Source organism: Setaria viridis, chromosome 2 (genome assembly GCF_005286985.2).
Source record: "Setaria viridis chromosome 2, Setaria_viridis_v4.0, whole genome shotgun sequence".
Lineage (NCBI taxonomy): Eukaryota > Viridiplantae > Streptophyta > Magnoliopsida > Poales > Poaceae > Setaria > Setaria viridis.
The window spans coordinates 590,487-606,175 of record NC_048264.2 but is presented as its reverse complement, the minus strand read 5'-3'; the positions used below and the strand labels follow the sequence as shown (position 1 = coordinate 606,175).

General features: G+C 43.1%; 1 protein-coding gene, 1 long non-coding RNA gene and 2 pseudogenes across 2 annotated transcripts; 1 reads left to right on the top strand and 3 right to left on the bottom strand.

Annotated features, from left to right (window-relative positions):
- Window positions 1-357: 357 nt before the first annotated feature.
- Window positions 358-5,775, top strand: LOC117844663 (uncharacterized). Its single transcript, XM_034725407.2, has 2 exons — window positions 358-444; window positions 3,130-5,775. The coding sequence occupies exons 1-2, from the start codon at window positions 430-432 to the stop codon at window positions 5,497-5,499; spliced, it is 2,385 nt and encodes a 794-aa protein (XP_034581298.1). The 5' UTR covers window positions 358-429; the 3' UTR covers window positions 5,500-5,775.
- Window positions 5,776-7,106: 1,331 nt separating this feature from the next.
- Window positions 7,107-13,965, bottom strand: LOC117844666 (uncharacterized). The gene is made up of 2 exons (XR_011897509.1): window positions 13,534-13,965; window positions 7,107-7,572 (listed from the first exon to the last, which is right to left on the bottom strand). It is a non-coding gene; the product is annotated as an uncharacterized lncRNA (long non-coding RNA).
- Window positions 10,104-11,262, bottom strand: LOC140221757 (receptor kinase-like protein Xa21; annotated as a pseudogene).
- LOC140222015 (uncharacterized) lies at window positions 11,480-12,575 on the bottom strand (annotated as a pseudogene).
- Window positions 13,966-15,689: the final 1,724 nt, after the last annotated feature.

The following is a 15,689-nucleotide window of genomic DNA, read 5'->3' as shown; positions in this document are numbered from 1 at the left end:
TTTTTAGAGTGTCCACCTAGGAATCCTAGGTGGCTTCACCTAGAGGCTTCAAAAGGAGTCTCCAATTATTACTAGTAACTAGTAATAGTAAGATCCTTGACATCCATATAGCAGAAAATTGATGGCCAGTCCATGTGGTCACGTGCTTAAGTGGTCATGTGGTCATGTGCATCCCTATACACAAAGTGGTCATATAGCAAAAGTGGTCAATTGTTTCTTTCCTTCTATCGTTTCCCCAAAACCTTTCCTGCACTCCTTTAGTTAAGCACGCATCTTGTTCCTTGAGTCACAACTCTTAAACAAGTGTCCTGCAAGATAAGTATCTTGTTGCCTATTTAATAAGCGTCTTGTTGAAAGCAAGAGTACCATTACATTGGGCACCAGCAGGGAGGGGAAGACGTCCATTTTCCTCAGTTCACGCCAGAAGAGATGAGTAACCAGATGGTATGCACCTATGACCATATTGTGCCTCTTGCAGCCATTTTTTTCTATCTTTTTTGCATTTAGTGTGAGATTTTGGCCTTCAAAATGTCATTGTTCTAAACTATTTGGATTTGAATTCAAAATTCTTGAATACATTATTATATATGTAGAGTATATGTTTAATTTTAACTTGGAAGTCGAATATGACATGTTTAATAGGAATGTGGATATATTGGTAATATTGTTTTTAAGCAGGTGCCACTATTGTTGCTATTTTACAATTGTAAGTCCACTTGATTCATTTGTTCTCTACCAAAAATAAAATCCTTGTATAGGTTAACGTGTACAGTTTGAGGTTAGTCTTTAGCTCTAGCATATGTAGTGCCAAACCATGTTAAGAATGCACGGAGTTCCTTCACGAACTGAATCATCAATTTCTTGTAAACAATTTTAGGGTACCATTCAAAATGTAATTAAGTTGTTTTAAGTTCTGGATTCTTGCAATGGTATAGCTCTTCCTCGTAATCAATGCCTACCAATAAAATATATGATCTAAACAATCCCTTGGGTCGCACTTAATTGGAAAATAAGACTATCAAATGGAGGAGTTTAATTATTTTAATGAATTAGGATAATTTTTCACATTCATGGACCACGTTTTTATATTAGTGCGTTTAGTGCACCAAGAAAGCAGCAGGACATCCGAATTCTATTACTCGCTAAACAAACAAACCTAGGTGAATAGCACCCACTGAAATCCAGTTGTCCCCTTCTTGCTTCATCATTCTGAGTAGTTGCGCCTCCACCTACCTGAACACGCAAGATAGCATTGCGTTCCTTCCAGTGTTGCCATTATGGGACCAGAGCAAACAGCATTGCAATGACATGCATGTTCACTAGATGTCTGTGAAGCCCAGCCTTTGCAAGATCTCCCACCAAACTTGCGCTGAGTAAGTACAATGGAAGAGGAATAGCATAGCTAGCAAGCAGCTCTTGTTGGCTTGGAGCCCTTGAAGGATGCACCGGTTTACGGTCTAGAGCTGAAGGTGGAATGCGAGCCATAGAGGATGGTTAATAAACTAAATCAACAATACACATACATGGTTTCAATAAAGGATGTGTTGGTGGGAAGTTTGATCAGTTGTCACATGAGAAATTTATTTAGTACAAGTCGTAGCATGGCTTGATTACATTTTCTTTTCTGTCGAATATTATTGCACAAGGTAGCAATTTTAAGAGCAGATTTATTGATTACATTTTCTTTTCTATCGAGTATTATTGCACAAGGTAGCAATTTTAAGAGCCGATTTAAGGAGATTACTTTAAGTTATTTTTCATAATAGAATAGGTGGCTAACTTAGACACGAAATTTAAGGAGTTATTTGAAGAGTCATTTCATAACACATAGGTTGATAATTTGAAAGATAATTAGATCTAATGGCCTTTGTTGTCAACAATGATTGAGTACAAATTTGATCCATTGGTCATTATTGTAGTAATACTAGAAAGATTAATCAGTTTGCCTCTTGAACTTTTAAGATAATTAGTCGTACTATATATATATCTTACAAGACATGTTCCAGGCTGCCAACCTTCTTGGGAATGGACTACCTTGAAAAACTGGTGGGAGAGCCCAAGGGGAGTAGTGGTCCGCATCGAGGTGCTGGTAGGGTTTGTTTCTACCAGAATGGTATCCCTGGCCGTCTTTGGGTCTCTGCGTCGCCGAAGTGGGGCGACGTGCACGGCTTGAATGTACCGTACTGCGCTCAAACTCCGGTTGGTGATGCGTAGACGGACGACACCAGCGTTGGACGCAGGTCCAACCTAGCTCCTCCTCCTTCTCCCCACGGCCGTAGGAGTAAAGACGCCGCATCTCCCAAGCAGAGGAGTAATGGCACCGCATGACGTCCCAACAGCGGCCCTCTAACTATAGAGGTGACCTTGCGGACGTCCGGCCCTGAGCGCCGGAGTTACTGTTCCTCCCTCGCGCAGGTGGAAAGGCGGGGCAGGGATAACTCCGGGGAGTTGGAGGCGACAGCCTGGCGGATGGGCGCGGCGCCTTGACAGCATCCGCGTAGCTGCGCTGCACCGCTTGCGGCGTGTCAGGCACCACGGAGACACTCCTGCATGTTGGGCGACCTAGCTCCAGCGGCGGAGGCGGGGAGGCGGCAAGCCACCGGCGCAGATCCATATCTGCGCGGTGAGCGAGCGATAGGCACGCATGGTCTAACGGAGCGGAGGGAGAGGACCAGTGGGTCACGGGGTCGCGAGAGGAGGCGGTAGATCTGCGAAGGAGCGTGGGCGGCACCGGCGCCGGTGCAACTGAGGGAGCGGCGGGGCGGGTGCGGGCGAGCGCATGCTGGGTTCGATACAGCTTGGGGTATTTCCTTGCGAAATAGAATAGGTGGCTAACTTAGACACAAAAATTAAGGAGTTATTTGAAAGCAAATTAGATCTAATGGCCTTCGTTGTCAACAATGATTGAGTATAAATTTGATCCATTGGTCATTATTGTCAACAGTTAATAGCATGATAATACAAAATATATGATTGGATTTTTAAGAAAAGAATTTCTCACTTTCTCTAGCACACGCTGTGAGGATCAACGTAGATGCTCCAATCAGTAATACTAGAAAGATTAATAGTTTGCCTCTTGAACTTTTAAGATAATTAATCGTACTATATATCTTACAAGACATGTTGCAGGCTGCTAACCATCTTGGGGAATGGACTACCTTTTCACATGGCGTCAAGAACTGGTGGACTACCTCGAAACACTGGTGGGAGAGCCCAAGGGGAGCAGTGGTCCGCATCGAGGTGCTTGTAGTGTTGATTTCTACCAGCATGGTATTCCTGGCCGCCTTTGGGTCTCTGCGTCGCCGAAGACTGAACTTTGTCGCCCAAAAGCTTGTCCTGGCCGCATACTTATCATCCTCCCTAGTAACATACACACTTGGTTCGATGCAGTCTTCCCTGGTAAAGAGCAGCATGTACCCCTTCTGGGCCGTATCCCTCTACATCCTATCAGGCTCTGCTCACTCCATCACAGCATACAGTCTCGATGACAACTCCCGAGAAATGGAACGGACCTATCAGTCATTCCTCAGCATGTTTTATGTGGGGTTGATTGCAGTTACCATCTTTAATTATGGTGGTGGTATCCTCCTATTTTTTGATATGGTTATTTTTGCTTCTTTGAAATGGGCACAGAGGGACTCGGCGTGTGAAATGGCAAGTAGATCATGGAACTTGAATAAAATGGTTGCTGACTACATGCAGCAGGAGCACACCGGGAGGGGAGCATCTTATGATCCAGCCAGCATGAAAGGCTACCATTACCTAGTTGACTGGCCCCTTCGCAAGTCAAAGCTGGAAGCTGGCACACTATACGCAACACAACTAACAACCAAAGCAAATGTCATTGACATAGAGAAGATATGGTGGTGCGAGAGCCTAAACTCGGAGCAGAGGGATGCCTGCCTTTCGTTCTCTCTTTTTCATCTGTTGAGAAGGCGCTTCTTTGGGTTTGGCTGCGGTGAATCTCGACGGCAGAAGACACATGATTTTGTATTCAATGGGCAGCTTGCCAAGAATGAGAACGGTGCCATAAACTACGGCAGGGTGTTCAAGGTGATTGATGTTGAGTTAGCTTTCATGTATGATTTCTTCTTCACCAAGCACGCTGTCACTTATTACCATGAACAACGGATTGTCTCAACAATGCTCCGCTTCACTCTAATCATGTATGCACTTATGTCAGCAACAATAGCAGTCAGTCGCGGCCCCTTGGCGAGATTCCTCCGTGTGAGGAACTGGTCACCTGTTGTTACCACCACAACAACTGATGTCATCTTTACTCTAGTGATTCTTGCATGCATTGCAATGCTTGAAGTGCTACAGATGTTGCTGTACTGGACGACCATTTGGGGCACAGTGCATTTGGCTTGCCACTCTGTCAGACGGCGAGAGGCACTCAGGACAAGAGAAGATCTCGCATTCAGAGTAGTGGAGAGTTTCAGAGCGGTTCCTTTCAAGATCCGCTCGTTCATTTCAAACAAATACTGCTATTGGTTTCCTCAAAGAAACCAATGCTACTGGCAAAACATGCTTGGGCAATACTCGCTAGTTGAATCAGCGCGCTACAAACCCATTCTATCGAAGGCCTTGCATGCTTTGTCAAAACTTGACCCGTACGTATCTGTTGCAAACTCTGAGGTCATTTTTCCATTTATGAATAATCTTGGTGTTCGATGGAGTGCCGGCAAGCCTGGGAAACCCGTAGAGCTGTCTGCAGAAGTAAAGGAGGCACTTGTTCAGTCTCTTGAATGTACCCAGGGTGTTCTAACAAATGGGCAGTCATCACTGAGGTCCAACAGGGCAGATGACCTCTTGTGGGCCTGTAGGCACGATGACATGCACCAGTACTCTGGCACAGGCAGCTCGGAGCAAAAGGATAACCAGACACACTTCATCTTGACATGGCATATTGCAACATGTTACTGCGAGGGGCTGGCGAAGATGGCATATCCTTGCCCCAGCGTAGGGGGAGACCTCAAGCAGCGTGACCTCGACGTCGCCACAAAACTGTCCAAATACTGTGCATACCTTGTAGTGAGTGAACCAAAGCTTCTTCCTGGCCACCATTATGACACATCACGTGTGTTTGATGCAGTCGTAGAGGAAGCAATTGGATTTCTACAGAGCGAATCAATAGAGACTTGTGAATCAAAAGAGGAGATCTTCCACAAGGGCATGAGGCTGGGGAAGCAGCTGGAGGGGATGGAGGAGGGCGCCCGGTGGAAGGTGCTGGCGGATTTCTGGGCGGAGATGTTGCTCTACCTCGCGCCATCAGATAATGTGAAGGAGCACGTCGAGTGCTTGGCAAAAGGAGGGGAGTTCATAACACACCTGTGGGCGTTGCTCACCCACGCTGGCATCCTGGAGAGGGGTCAAAGGATTGTGATCCCCAACGACATAGAAAATGCCGGGGCTGACGAGCCTTATCCTGGAGGAGAAGAATCATCATACTGCAGGTTCTGGGAAGGCTCTCCAATCTTCATCCAAGATATCATTTAGCAAGCTATGATGGCTGCTGCTTATATTACTGCAAGTGTGGTTGGAAGGACGCTGGTGTTGGTCGATCTCCACTATCAAGGCCTTTGGCCACTTGTTTCCCATGTATGTACTTTGGTAAGTGCTGGCCGCTGTACTGTCGTTGGTTCTTTTTAGTCAGTATTAGCCTTGCTGGTTTCTTTGGACAAAATACCCTTTGGCCATGTGTATTCCCTAGCTTTTCTATCATGTACGTGTTTCTCTAGCTACTTGATGAATGATACACAACTCTATTGTGTCTTCCCTTTAGAAAATTTCTGGAATTTCCTAGTTGTATTATATATTCTGCTTGGGACATAGATCAACTGCCATTTGGCTCTGATATTTATTGCCATGTCATTAAGCATCAGAATTGATCCGAGCTACTCACCATGGTGATAAGGTTAAATGGCAGCACACCCGGATCTTTGGTTTACATCCTTGGCTCCTTGCCAAGTTAGGAAGTTAGTTGAAATACATTAATCTTCTTCGTTGTACCAAACTGTCATCTTTACCGAGGTGCAGCGGTCTGCAGTCAGATGGAGTATACAACGCTAAAGACCCTACTGAAAATGAAAAGGCTTTAGCAGGCCGGTTAGTTGCAGTTGCAGCCATCCTTTTATCGGCCCGGTCCATATGGAAAGGATGGTGCGGTTAAGCCCCGCCATCCTTTTACCGCAAGGGCCTAAGGCTGGGGGAGCAGCTCAAGAATATGCAGGCTGACCATTGCTGGGAGGTGCTGGCGGGATTCTGGGCGGAGATGCTGCTCTACCTCGCGCCATCAGAGTATCAGACAATGTGAAGGAGCGCGACGTCGAGAGCCTGGCAAAAGGAGGGGAGTTCATAACACACCTGTGGGCGTTGCTCACCCACGCTGGCATCCTGGACAGGGGTCAAAGCGACGTCGCCGACATAGGAAATAATGGAGGAAATCAACCAGCATCGCGTCCAACCTTCGTGCAACGTAAGTCTCTCTCTCTATCTCTCCCTCCCTCCCTCCCTCCCTCTTTCTCTCTCTGACTGAAGATACACAAAATGTAGAAGGGCAGCAGCCACATCAAGAGCAAGCGCAAGGTCTTCAGCCTGACAAGTGCAACGTAAGTCTCTCTCTCTCTGTGCTGCTTGCCTGCTGCTGCTTGCTTGTTCCCCGCTGCTGCACCCCCAGCCACACGAACATTAGCTGTCAGGCGAGGGTGAGGCTGGGCCGCCGTGCTAGGCGCTCGCGACCACGTCGGGCTGCGAGGCCGCGCCGGCGCTTGCTCCTCCAGCTGCACGCCGCTATGCTGACGGTAAGAAAGGGGACGGTGAGGATGGGATGCGCGTGGTATTTTGCTGTAAATAAATAACGTGAACTCGAGGGTAAATCAATATTGTTTCACGCTGGTTTGATGCTGGGCAAGAGGAGAAGCTGCGGGGAGCTTGTTTTCCAGCTCCACCGCGGTCATTTGCGCGACCGGCACTGCGAGGGCTTCAACCTCGAAGCCGTTTTGTTTATTAGCGTTTGGCAAGGCTCCTGCAGAAGCCGGTGCCGGAGCTGTTTGAAGAGCCCTGCCAAAGAGCCCCTTAGTACTTTTACACCCAAAGAGACAGGATGGGGAGCATGAGCATCTCCAATAGGTCAGCTCTTTTTCTCTTTATGCATACATGATGCTCGAGGCCTCACAGCCTCGCTGTTGTTCTGAGAGGACCCAATTGTTTGGGAATGTGTTTAGGGTTCATCCTAGCTATGACCCTTTGTGGCCGATATTATTATTTGGCGCTAGGCTTTAATTACATGAGTGCTTTATTTGGCTCAATGCAGCTTCATGAGTACTGCTCTGCGTTGAGGACAGAGCTTGATCATATTAGTTCTACAAATGCCACATTGATTGTATTATCCAACCGCACTAATAAGGACTTGTGGAAGAGCCCTAGGGAACAATGATCCGAATTGAGGTACTCGTAGTAGTGGTTGTCTTCCTGCAGTTATTCCTTGTCGCCTGCGGGTCCTGTTGACGTCAGAGCAGAAACTTCTTCATCCAGAAAGGTGTCTTGGTTGCATACACCTTGTCCTCCTCCCTGGTGTCATACACACTAGATTCAATGTAGTCTTCAGCCATAAAGAGCGGCATGTACTTAATGTGGGCAACATCTATACATCCTCTTTGGTTGTGCTGACTCTATCACAGCTTATAGTCTCACCGACAACAGCCAACTCACGAGATAGTTCTATCAGTCTATTCTCAGTTATGCATATGTGTCCATGATTATGCTGGATGACAAATATTTATCTGGTATCAGAGTGCTCCCACTTATTTATCTGGTGCCCGTTGCTGCCACTTATTTTATGCAAAGATTAGGGGCATGTCGAATGGCAAGCGAATCATGGTTGTTGAATAAAATGGTTGCTGACTACATGTATCAGGAGCACACCATCAGCGGAGAAGCTTACGATCCAGCCACCATGACAGGTTACCATTGCCTCGGGGAGGGCTCCCCTCTTGTGTATCTTAGTGATGGAAAGTATGTAATACAGTTTCGAACAGGCCCTTCTGATCCAATTATCATTGACTTAGATAAGGGTGTGGCGAAACGATGATCTAAGCCCTGATCTTAAGGATGCATGCCTTTCCTTCTCCCTTTTCCATATGTTACGGAGACATTTCTTCGGGTTCGAGTGCGGTGAATCATTGTAGCCCAAGGCACGTGATCTTGTCTTCAACGGGCTGCTTATGAAGGAGATGGAGAATGACGATGGAAGGGCCTATCATGCTAGTATTCAACCATAGGTACCTAACATCATGCAACTAAGTTCTCAATCAACTCCTATGAACGTAAATGTACAAGTATAAGAACATAGATATTGCACGAATCTTTAAAATAGGGTTATGCTCTAGGGCTTGACTTCCGGGACTAAGTTAGTAGGTGGGTCGTTGGACGCTTCACTAATCTCGTGCTCGGCCTCTGCGTGGTGCAGCTCGGCAGATCCTTCCTCCGCAGGAGGTAGCGACTCGTAGGTCCCGTATGCGAGGTTCGCTTCTACACGAGATGCATATACAAACATTCAAGTTTCATGATTTCGTGAGCAAGATGTATTCATAAATTAATGTAGAAGTAAACAAGTTGGAAACAACCACATTCACCTAGATAAGCATTAACATAACTTTCTTTACAAGGTAAAGTGTTTTCGTGGTTTAAACCCTAAGGTATCTTGATGGTGATTGTGTACACATATATTATTTCACTTACTTGCATTTCATAAAGAAAGGTGGGTTCATTTCTGGTGAAGCAAGGTTTGTTTGCGATTTAAACCTCGTGATGGATTAATGGCGATTTTGTACACCTATATTAAGTTTATTTCCCTTAAACTCCTAAAAATAAAAGTGGGGCCTCCTTAGGTTGACCAAGTTCATTTTGGAAAGTTATCCTATTTCTGAACATTCTTAACAATCTAGATGTGCATTTACCAATTTACCCTTCTTATTAACTATTTGTTTTTATTCCATTTCCTTAGCCTTCACTAATTTATTGCGGTTGCATTTGACAAGCTATGGTGATGAAAAATTTTCAGAGGCTTTTTAACATCATGATTGAGCTACTGTAAAAATTTTTGGACTCAGTTGATTTGTACAAAAATCACTAAACATAAAACAATACCCTATGGTTGATTGCACATCACTATTTTTATCTCAAGTTCTACAGAGAGTTTGGTCCTTGTGTCAAGAGTTTGCTTCCCCTCATCACCACCTTACATTTCTGCATTTCATACTTGCAACTTGTATGCCTTTACTTTCCTAGAGTAGTATCGTAATAGGTTTTGGCTATAGGTTGCAAAACTTATTTTGGGATGAGGTTTTACACTAGATCAATCGTAGATTGCACAACTATATAGCATGATCTAGTTTATGTTTTGATGCAACTAGTGGAAGTCATAGGTTAAGATTTTTAAGTTGCCTAATTCACCTCCTCACCCTCTTAGGCTATGAGTACTTTCAAGTGGTATCAGAGGTAGGACTCACATCTTTCACAAAAAATCATCAATTCTATTGGCAAATTGTGAAACCGACTCATTGAAAACAGTTAGGATTCACCGCCTTGTGAGTTAGCTCGATAGGAGAAAGGGATGGATGCAATAGGTTTGGTTCCATGTTTCGATGGCACGGGCTATCCATGTTGGAAAGTTCTCATGGAAGCATTTTTCCAAGCTAAGGGTCTAAATGTTTGGAGAGTTACTAGTGAGGGCATGCAAAATATAGGGCAACAAGAAAATAATATGATGTGATTGTCAAGAACATCATATTGTCCTCACTTAGTCAAAGTATTTTTAATTGTGTATTTACTTGTGAAAATACTAACAAGCTATGGATGACTATCAAAGAGAACAATGAGGACTCAAAGGACGTATCTAATGAAAGATACGATGTTCTCATTGATAAGCTCAATAGCTTTAAGAAACTTGATAATGAGAATATCGAGGCTATGTACTCACGCTTAAATGTTCTTATGAATGAGATCAATGCTTTAGGTGTGAACCATCAAATTCACTTTCTTGTAGTAAGAGTCTTTCTAAATGAGTAATACGTCGTAGAGAAATAATTGGCCCATCAAAGTTGTTCCAATGGATATAGCTAGATACCTTTAAGGGTTCCAATCTGTTGTTCAGTAAAATTGTTGTAGCTTAATCTAGTTGAATTAAACTGGAAAGGTTTCGTATTCTTTGCGAAACTATTCCCGAAAGGTTGTTCCAACTTAATTGTAATACTGTAAAATTGGTGGTTAGGCTGCCAACCGAAGGTGTTCTAACTCCCTATACTCGGTTGTTGCCTAGAATGAGATATTGTAGAAGGCTACAATTTTTCAACGCATCTAAGTCCCAGCTTTGGTTGTCATTTGCTTCAAGGGTTGTTTCTCCCAATTGATGGAGTGCGCAAGCTATTGAGCTTGCCAAGAGAAATAGGAATTTGACCAGTGAAGCTATTTTTGTATAACTCAATCAATTCACCCAAGCATTCAAAAGTCTTCAAATTTGGTTCTACAAGCAGAGTCCCTATTGTATCGAAGAAGCTTAAACTTTTACCATTTTCTTCCTTCAACTCCTGTGAGAAGCCCAACTTATGAGTCTCTTAAACGAAGTTGAGCCCTTAACTCTTCTTCCCACAGTCCCACGTATGACATCTTGATTGCACTTAATCTGGCTGCTACTTCTCTCATGTTAATTCGTTCTCTTGGGTTTTGGCGTGTACAAATAAGTGCTGCTCGTAGCAAAGACAACAAGCACTGGAAGATCTGAAGATTTTCTGTCGCCACAGTTGCTTCGATGAATGCCTTGGATTCTTCTAGCAAATGAGTATTGACAACGTCTAGTATCTGATTGGGAAAGTACCTTTCCACAAAGCTAATAATGGTGAGTCATTCCTGAACATGTGATCTGTTAGCATCTCAAGAAGTACTATTCCAAAACTAAAATATCTCCAAAAGTTGATGTATTACCAGCTCCTGCATACTCTAATCATAGACATAAAAGTGATAATCAGTGCATAACAACTCGCAAAATATGGTTCATGTTAATATAATTTGTAAAAATCCTAGATGGATAAAAGTTCTACCTGGAGCCCTATACCCTATAGTTCCTTTTTTTTAGGAAACTATATATCCTATAGTTCCTTTTGCACTCGTTGAACAGATCACTGAGCTTGAATCGCCAACTGATCTCAACCTAGAATCAATATGTAACCTTGCGATGCCAAAATCACCCAAGTAAGCATTCATATGAACATCTAGTAGGATATTACTAGCTAGGCTTTAAATTACAATGGACAATGGGCCTTCCAGTGTCATGGCGCAAGTAGGCCAATGCATCGGCTATGTTAATAGCTGTGTTTATCCTTTGAGAAGTTCTCTGTGTCCTGGGCTAGAGTACTGTAAGAACATTAGGGAATTTTTTCCCAAAGGTTGGCAGCCATAAATATGCCCTTCTTGATCCCTTCTTGTGAAGTAAATCAACAGTAGGGTTGACATGAAGGAGTACAGTGGTATCAATGCTCTGACCAAATAGTAGCGATTCTCTGTTCTTGGTGAACCAATATGGCACAAAGGCATATGGAGATCCTTTGCTCCTCCACAAAGTCCCCAATTGCTGTAAGATAAACAGCTGTAGCATTTTCAAATACTCCCTTTCTTGGTACTTCTCCTTCGAGATGTTTAATATGAAAGGTCTAGCACACTAAGGAACTGTGTAGATCACTTAGAGCCAAATTTAAAGGGATGTGACCTGACAAGTTGTTATGGGAATGATTTAGCATGTCCATGCACTCTAGAGAGACCAAAATAATAGGAATATCTCCTAGAAGAATGTTTCGGTCCATTTGATGCTTAGTTAAGACTGGATATTAGCCTAAAGTAACTGGAAATTCTCCAGTTAGTTTATTTGATGACAGGAGGAGGATGTCAAGTTGTTTTGGGTTACCAATCTCCTAAGGTATCCCATCTTGGAGATTGTTATTACTAAGATCCGAATGTACGTGATTCATAAGATTTCCCAAACTCTATGGTATAGGGCCCTCAAATTCATTGTTGTCTAAATAGAGCCTACTCAACCTACTAAGGTTACCAATAATAGAGGATGGTATTAGTCCAGAAAAATTGTTCTCACTAAGATATAGATATTCTAGTTGTGTCAGATTTCCTATCCATTCTTCAATTGTACCTTGGAGATTGTTGTCATCTAGTGCCAGTACAAGTAACGCAGAGAGGTTCCCTATACTTGGTGGAACTGCACCTGATAAATTATTTCCGCCCAATGTAAGGTATTGAAGACTAGGAGGTAGGTTACCAACTGAATTTGGTACGAGCCCCTGAAGCTGATTATCTTCTAGTAGTAGCCGTTGTAGAGCACTGCAGTTTCCTAACGCTTGCACGAATTCCCAGTTTTCAAGCATGTTTTGCTGAAGGTTCAGATAAGACAACCGTGAGAGCCTTCCGAAGGAGCTAGGGATTTGGCCAGTGAGATTGTTAGATTGAAAAGACACTATTTCTAGCATCGAAGCATTACCTAAAGAATCTGGTAGGTGGCCTTCCAGCATGCATGTTCTGGCCCAAAAATAATTGCTGGAGACTAGAGAGACGATCGCCCAAATCATTTGGTAGAGTTTTACTAAGCTGATTTATATTCAATCCTAGTTGTTGAAGAGAAGACAAATTGAAAAGGCTTTCCGGGATACTACCTGATAGATTGTTTTGGGCAAGGTCCATAATAGAAATCTTTGAAAATTGGCCAAGTTCATCAGGAATGCTTCCTTCGAGTTGGTTGTAACCAAGATACAGTTTTTCTAAATGGGTGATGTTACCCACGATTGGCGGGATGGTCCCACTGAGATTATTGTGGGAAAGGCCAAGAAGACCCAGATTAGTAAGGAAACCTATTTCCCGAGGAATTGCACCCTCAAGCGAGTTTGAGTAGAGATGTAACTCCTTGAGGTTGGAACAATTTGCAAGCGTGTCTGGAATAGTCCCATTCAATGAATTCTCATTTAGTTTAAGGGCTTGCATCTTCTGGAGATTGCCGAGATTAGGTATCTGGCCAAAGAGCTGATTTCTAGACAGGTCGAGTGTGTGAAGTAACGTCAGATTTCCGACAGAAGCGGCGATCGGGCCTGACAAGCCTTGGCTGGTAAGGTTGATCACCGTAACTCGCCCATGGTTCTTCGGGTTACAGGTGATACCTCTCCACTTGCAGTAGGGGACGCTAGTGTTCCACGAGGTAATAGGAAGATATTGTAGCATTCTGTGTTTACAGGCGGAGCTAATTTGGACCAACATGTGCCCCTCCAGCCATGTACTACTATAATATTATGAAAATGAAATAAACTCAACCAGTATAAAGTATAATAATTCGAAGCACAAGTAGTTTTAACTTTGTCAATGTTCTAATTTCACTGCAGACAATAAGTGCATGACAAGACTGACAGCAGAAGCATAAAACCAAAAGAATTTGCTCAAGTAATAGTCTAGTTCATCGCAGGAGGAAATAGAACAACGCACCTGATCTGGTCCTCTGCTTGGCTGAAGCGTACAGGAAGGCAGTTTTTCCGACCTTGTTTTGCCGGGTGGCGTCTAATGCATGAGCTGTGAGCTTTAAGTTGGATGCACAACTGTGTCAGGCCCCAGGGGTTTAAAAGCAGTCTTACAGCGGTATTACATCCACACACTTGCATCATCATCATCAGATCTTATCGTAGCTTGACCGGCGTTGGAGCGAAGACCCCGAGTCCGTCAAACTCGCCGGTTGTCGCCGCTTCACAGCTTCGATCTTTTCAACAGTGCGGCCGTCACTGTCTGATCTGAGCTGGACAAGATTGTTGCGGCGTGTCCAGCCTCGAATCGCAGGGTACTTTTCTGCAGGAAATGGACAGAGATATGCCGGCCGGGCTGATGTGCGACGACATGTCTCGTGCGGTTTCGATGACGATAAAATTCAGCTCGTGGAATGCTCTACCGGCGCTGGATTTTTCGTTTTCAAATCTGATTTGGATCTTAATTTGTGATCATCGCGCTTCCAGAATTTTCGTTTTCCAGAATCTTTGTGATCAGAATGTGTGGCCATGACTCGTTATTGATGGGTTATCTTTGAAATGGTAGCGCGTCAAGTCAACTTGTATGTATCCTATCTGGACAAGAATAGTCTCTGTACAATGCAGGGGTCTTTTACAATGTTGATTATTAATTGGAGAAATATCTAGTGAGACAATTATTAGTTCTTATATATATGAAGGTGAAAATGTGGCACTTTACTTTTTATGCAAACAAAATTTATTCCATTTGAGGACCAGATAAATGTAAGTATTGTGCAAAGAGTCAAGCGTCATAGATACGATCTTCCTGCGTTTTTTTTTCGGAAGATTGAAAGTTTAAGTTGAAACTCAGCTAAATCACCATCAGCAAGGTGGTGGCTGTGCAAGTTGAAACACGTCTTTTGCATGCATTGTGATTGCATCACCAAGTAGTTAACCCATCTTCGACAGCAAATCCAGTAAACTGATCATTAGAAGATGAATATAATGCACTTGAGATACTACCGGAAACAGGATGTATGCCAAGTGTTTTTGCTGTGCCGAGTACATGGAGTTAACATGCCGAGTACATGTAGCCCATCTTTAGCTTGATAAACGGTTTGATGAGGTTAACATGGAGTTACTTTCTTGTATGTCTTCCCTCAACCCATCCAATTCATTTGCATCATTTGATGCACAAAAGTATACCAACTTGCTGAATTCTATCCTAAGGACATATTTGGCTCCGAATTGCTAAAGCTTGAATTGTAACTTGATACCTATATTGATGTTATGAGACAAGATGATAGATTCAATGGCCTAGAAAACCTTGTTGACCTCTCAGTTAAGCTAGTGGAAACAAATAGACACAAAGTTTATGATTTGGTTTATTTGCTTATCAAATTAGTATTGATTCTACCAGTGGTGATGGCAAGTGTTGAGAGGACATTTTCTGGAATGGATTTTGTCAAAACCAAGCGAAGAAACAAAATGACTGAAAATCTCTTAGATGATTGCCTTGTCACATTCATTGAGAAAGATATTTTGGATGAAGTAGATGAAGATGACGTAATCAAGACTTTCATGTCTATTAGAAAGCGTATGCCCAAAACATAGTGTTGTAATCTTATTTGGTCAAATTTCTATCATGCATATTCTGAACTATTAGTGCGCTATTTGAACTATTTCTATCTTCATTTAAGACTTATTCTGCTATTTAGTAGTTGTGTACTAAATTGTGAGGCAATTTTTTTGATACTGTACTGAATTGCTAAATGGATTTTACCGGTTTGCGTATATAAATTTCTGTTCGGCATACCCTTCTCAAAAATTCTAGCTCCGCCACTGCCTGCCTGGTTTGTTTTAAAAAAATGCATTTTGAATAATTATCTAGTTCACTGATGTTCCTGATGAAACATAAAACAGCTAACACCACATTAGGCTGAACTGGACTGGATTCCAATTCTGATTGTAGCAGAACTGGGGACGAGCACAACAAAAGTTAAATTTATTTCTTTGTTTGATTGCCATGTACAATCTGAAGCTGAAAATCAATTCAAATGTTACTACAAATGTTCAAATTCTCGAACCAATCCAGTATAAAGAAAAAAGGTTAGTAGTTAGTACATATTTGAATGCCTAGCAAGA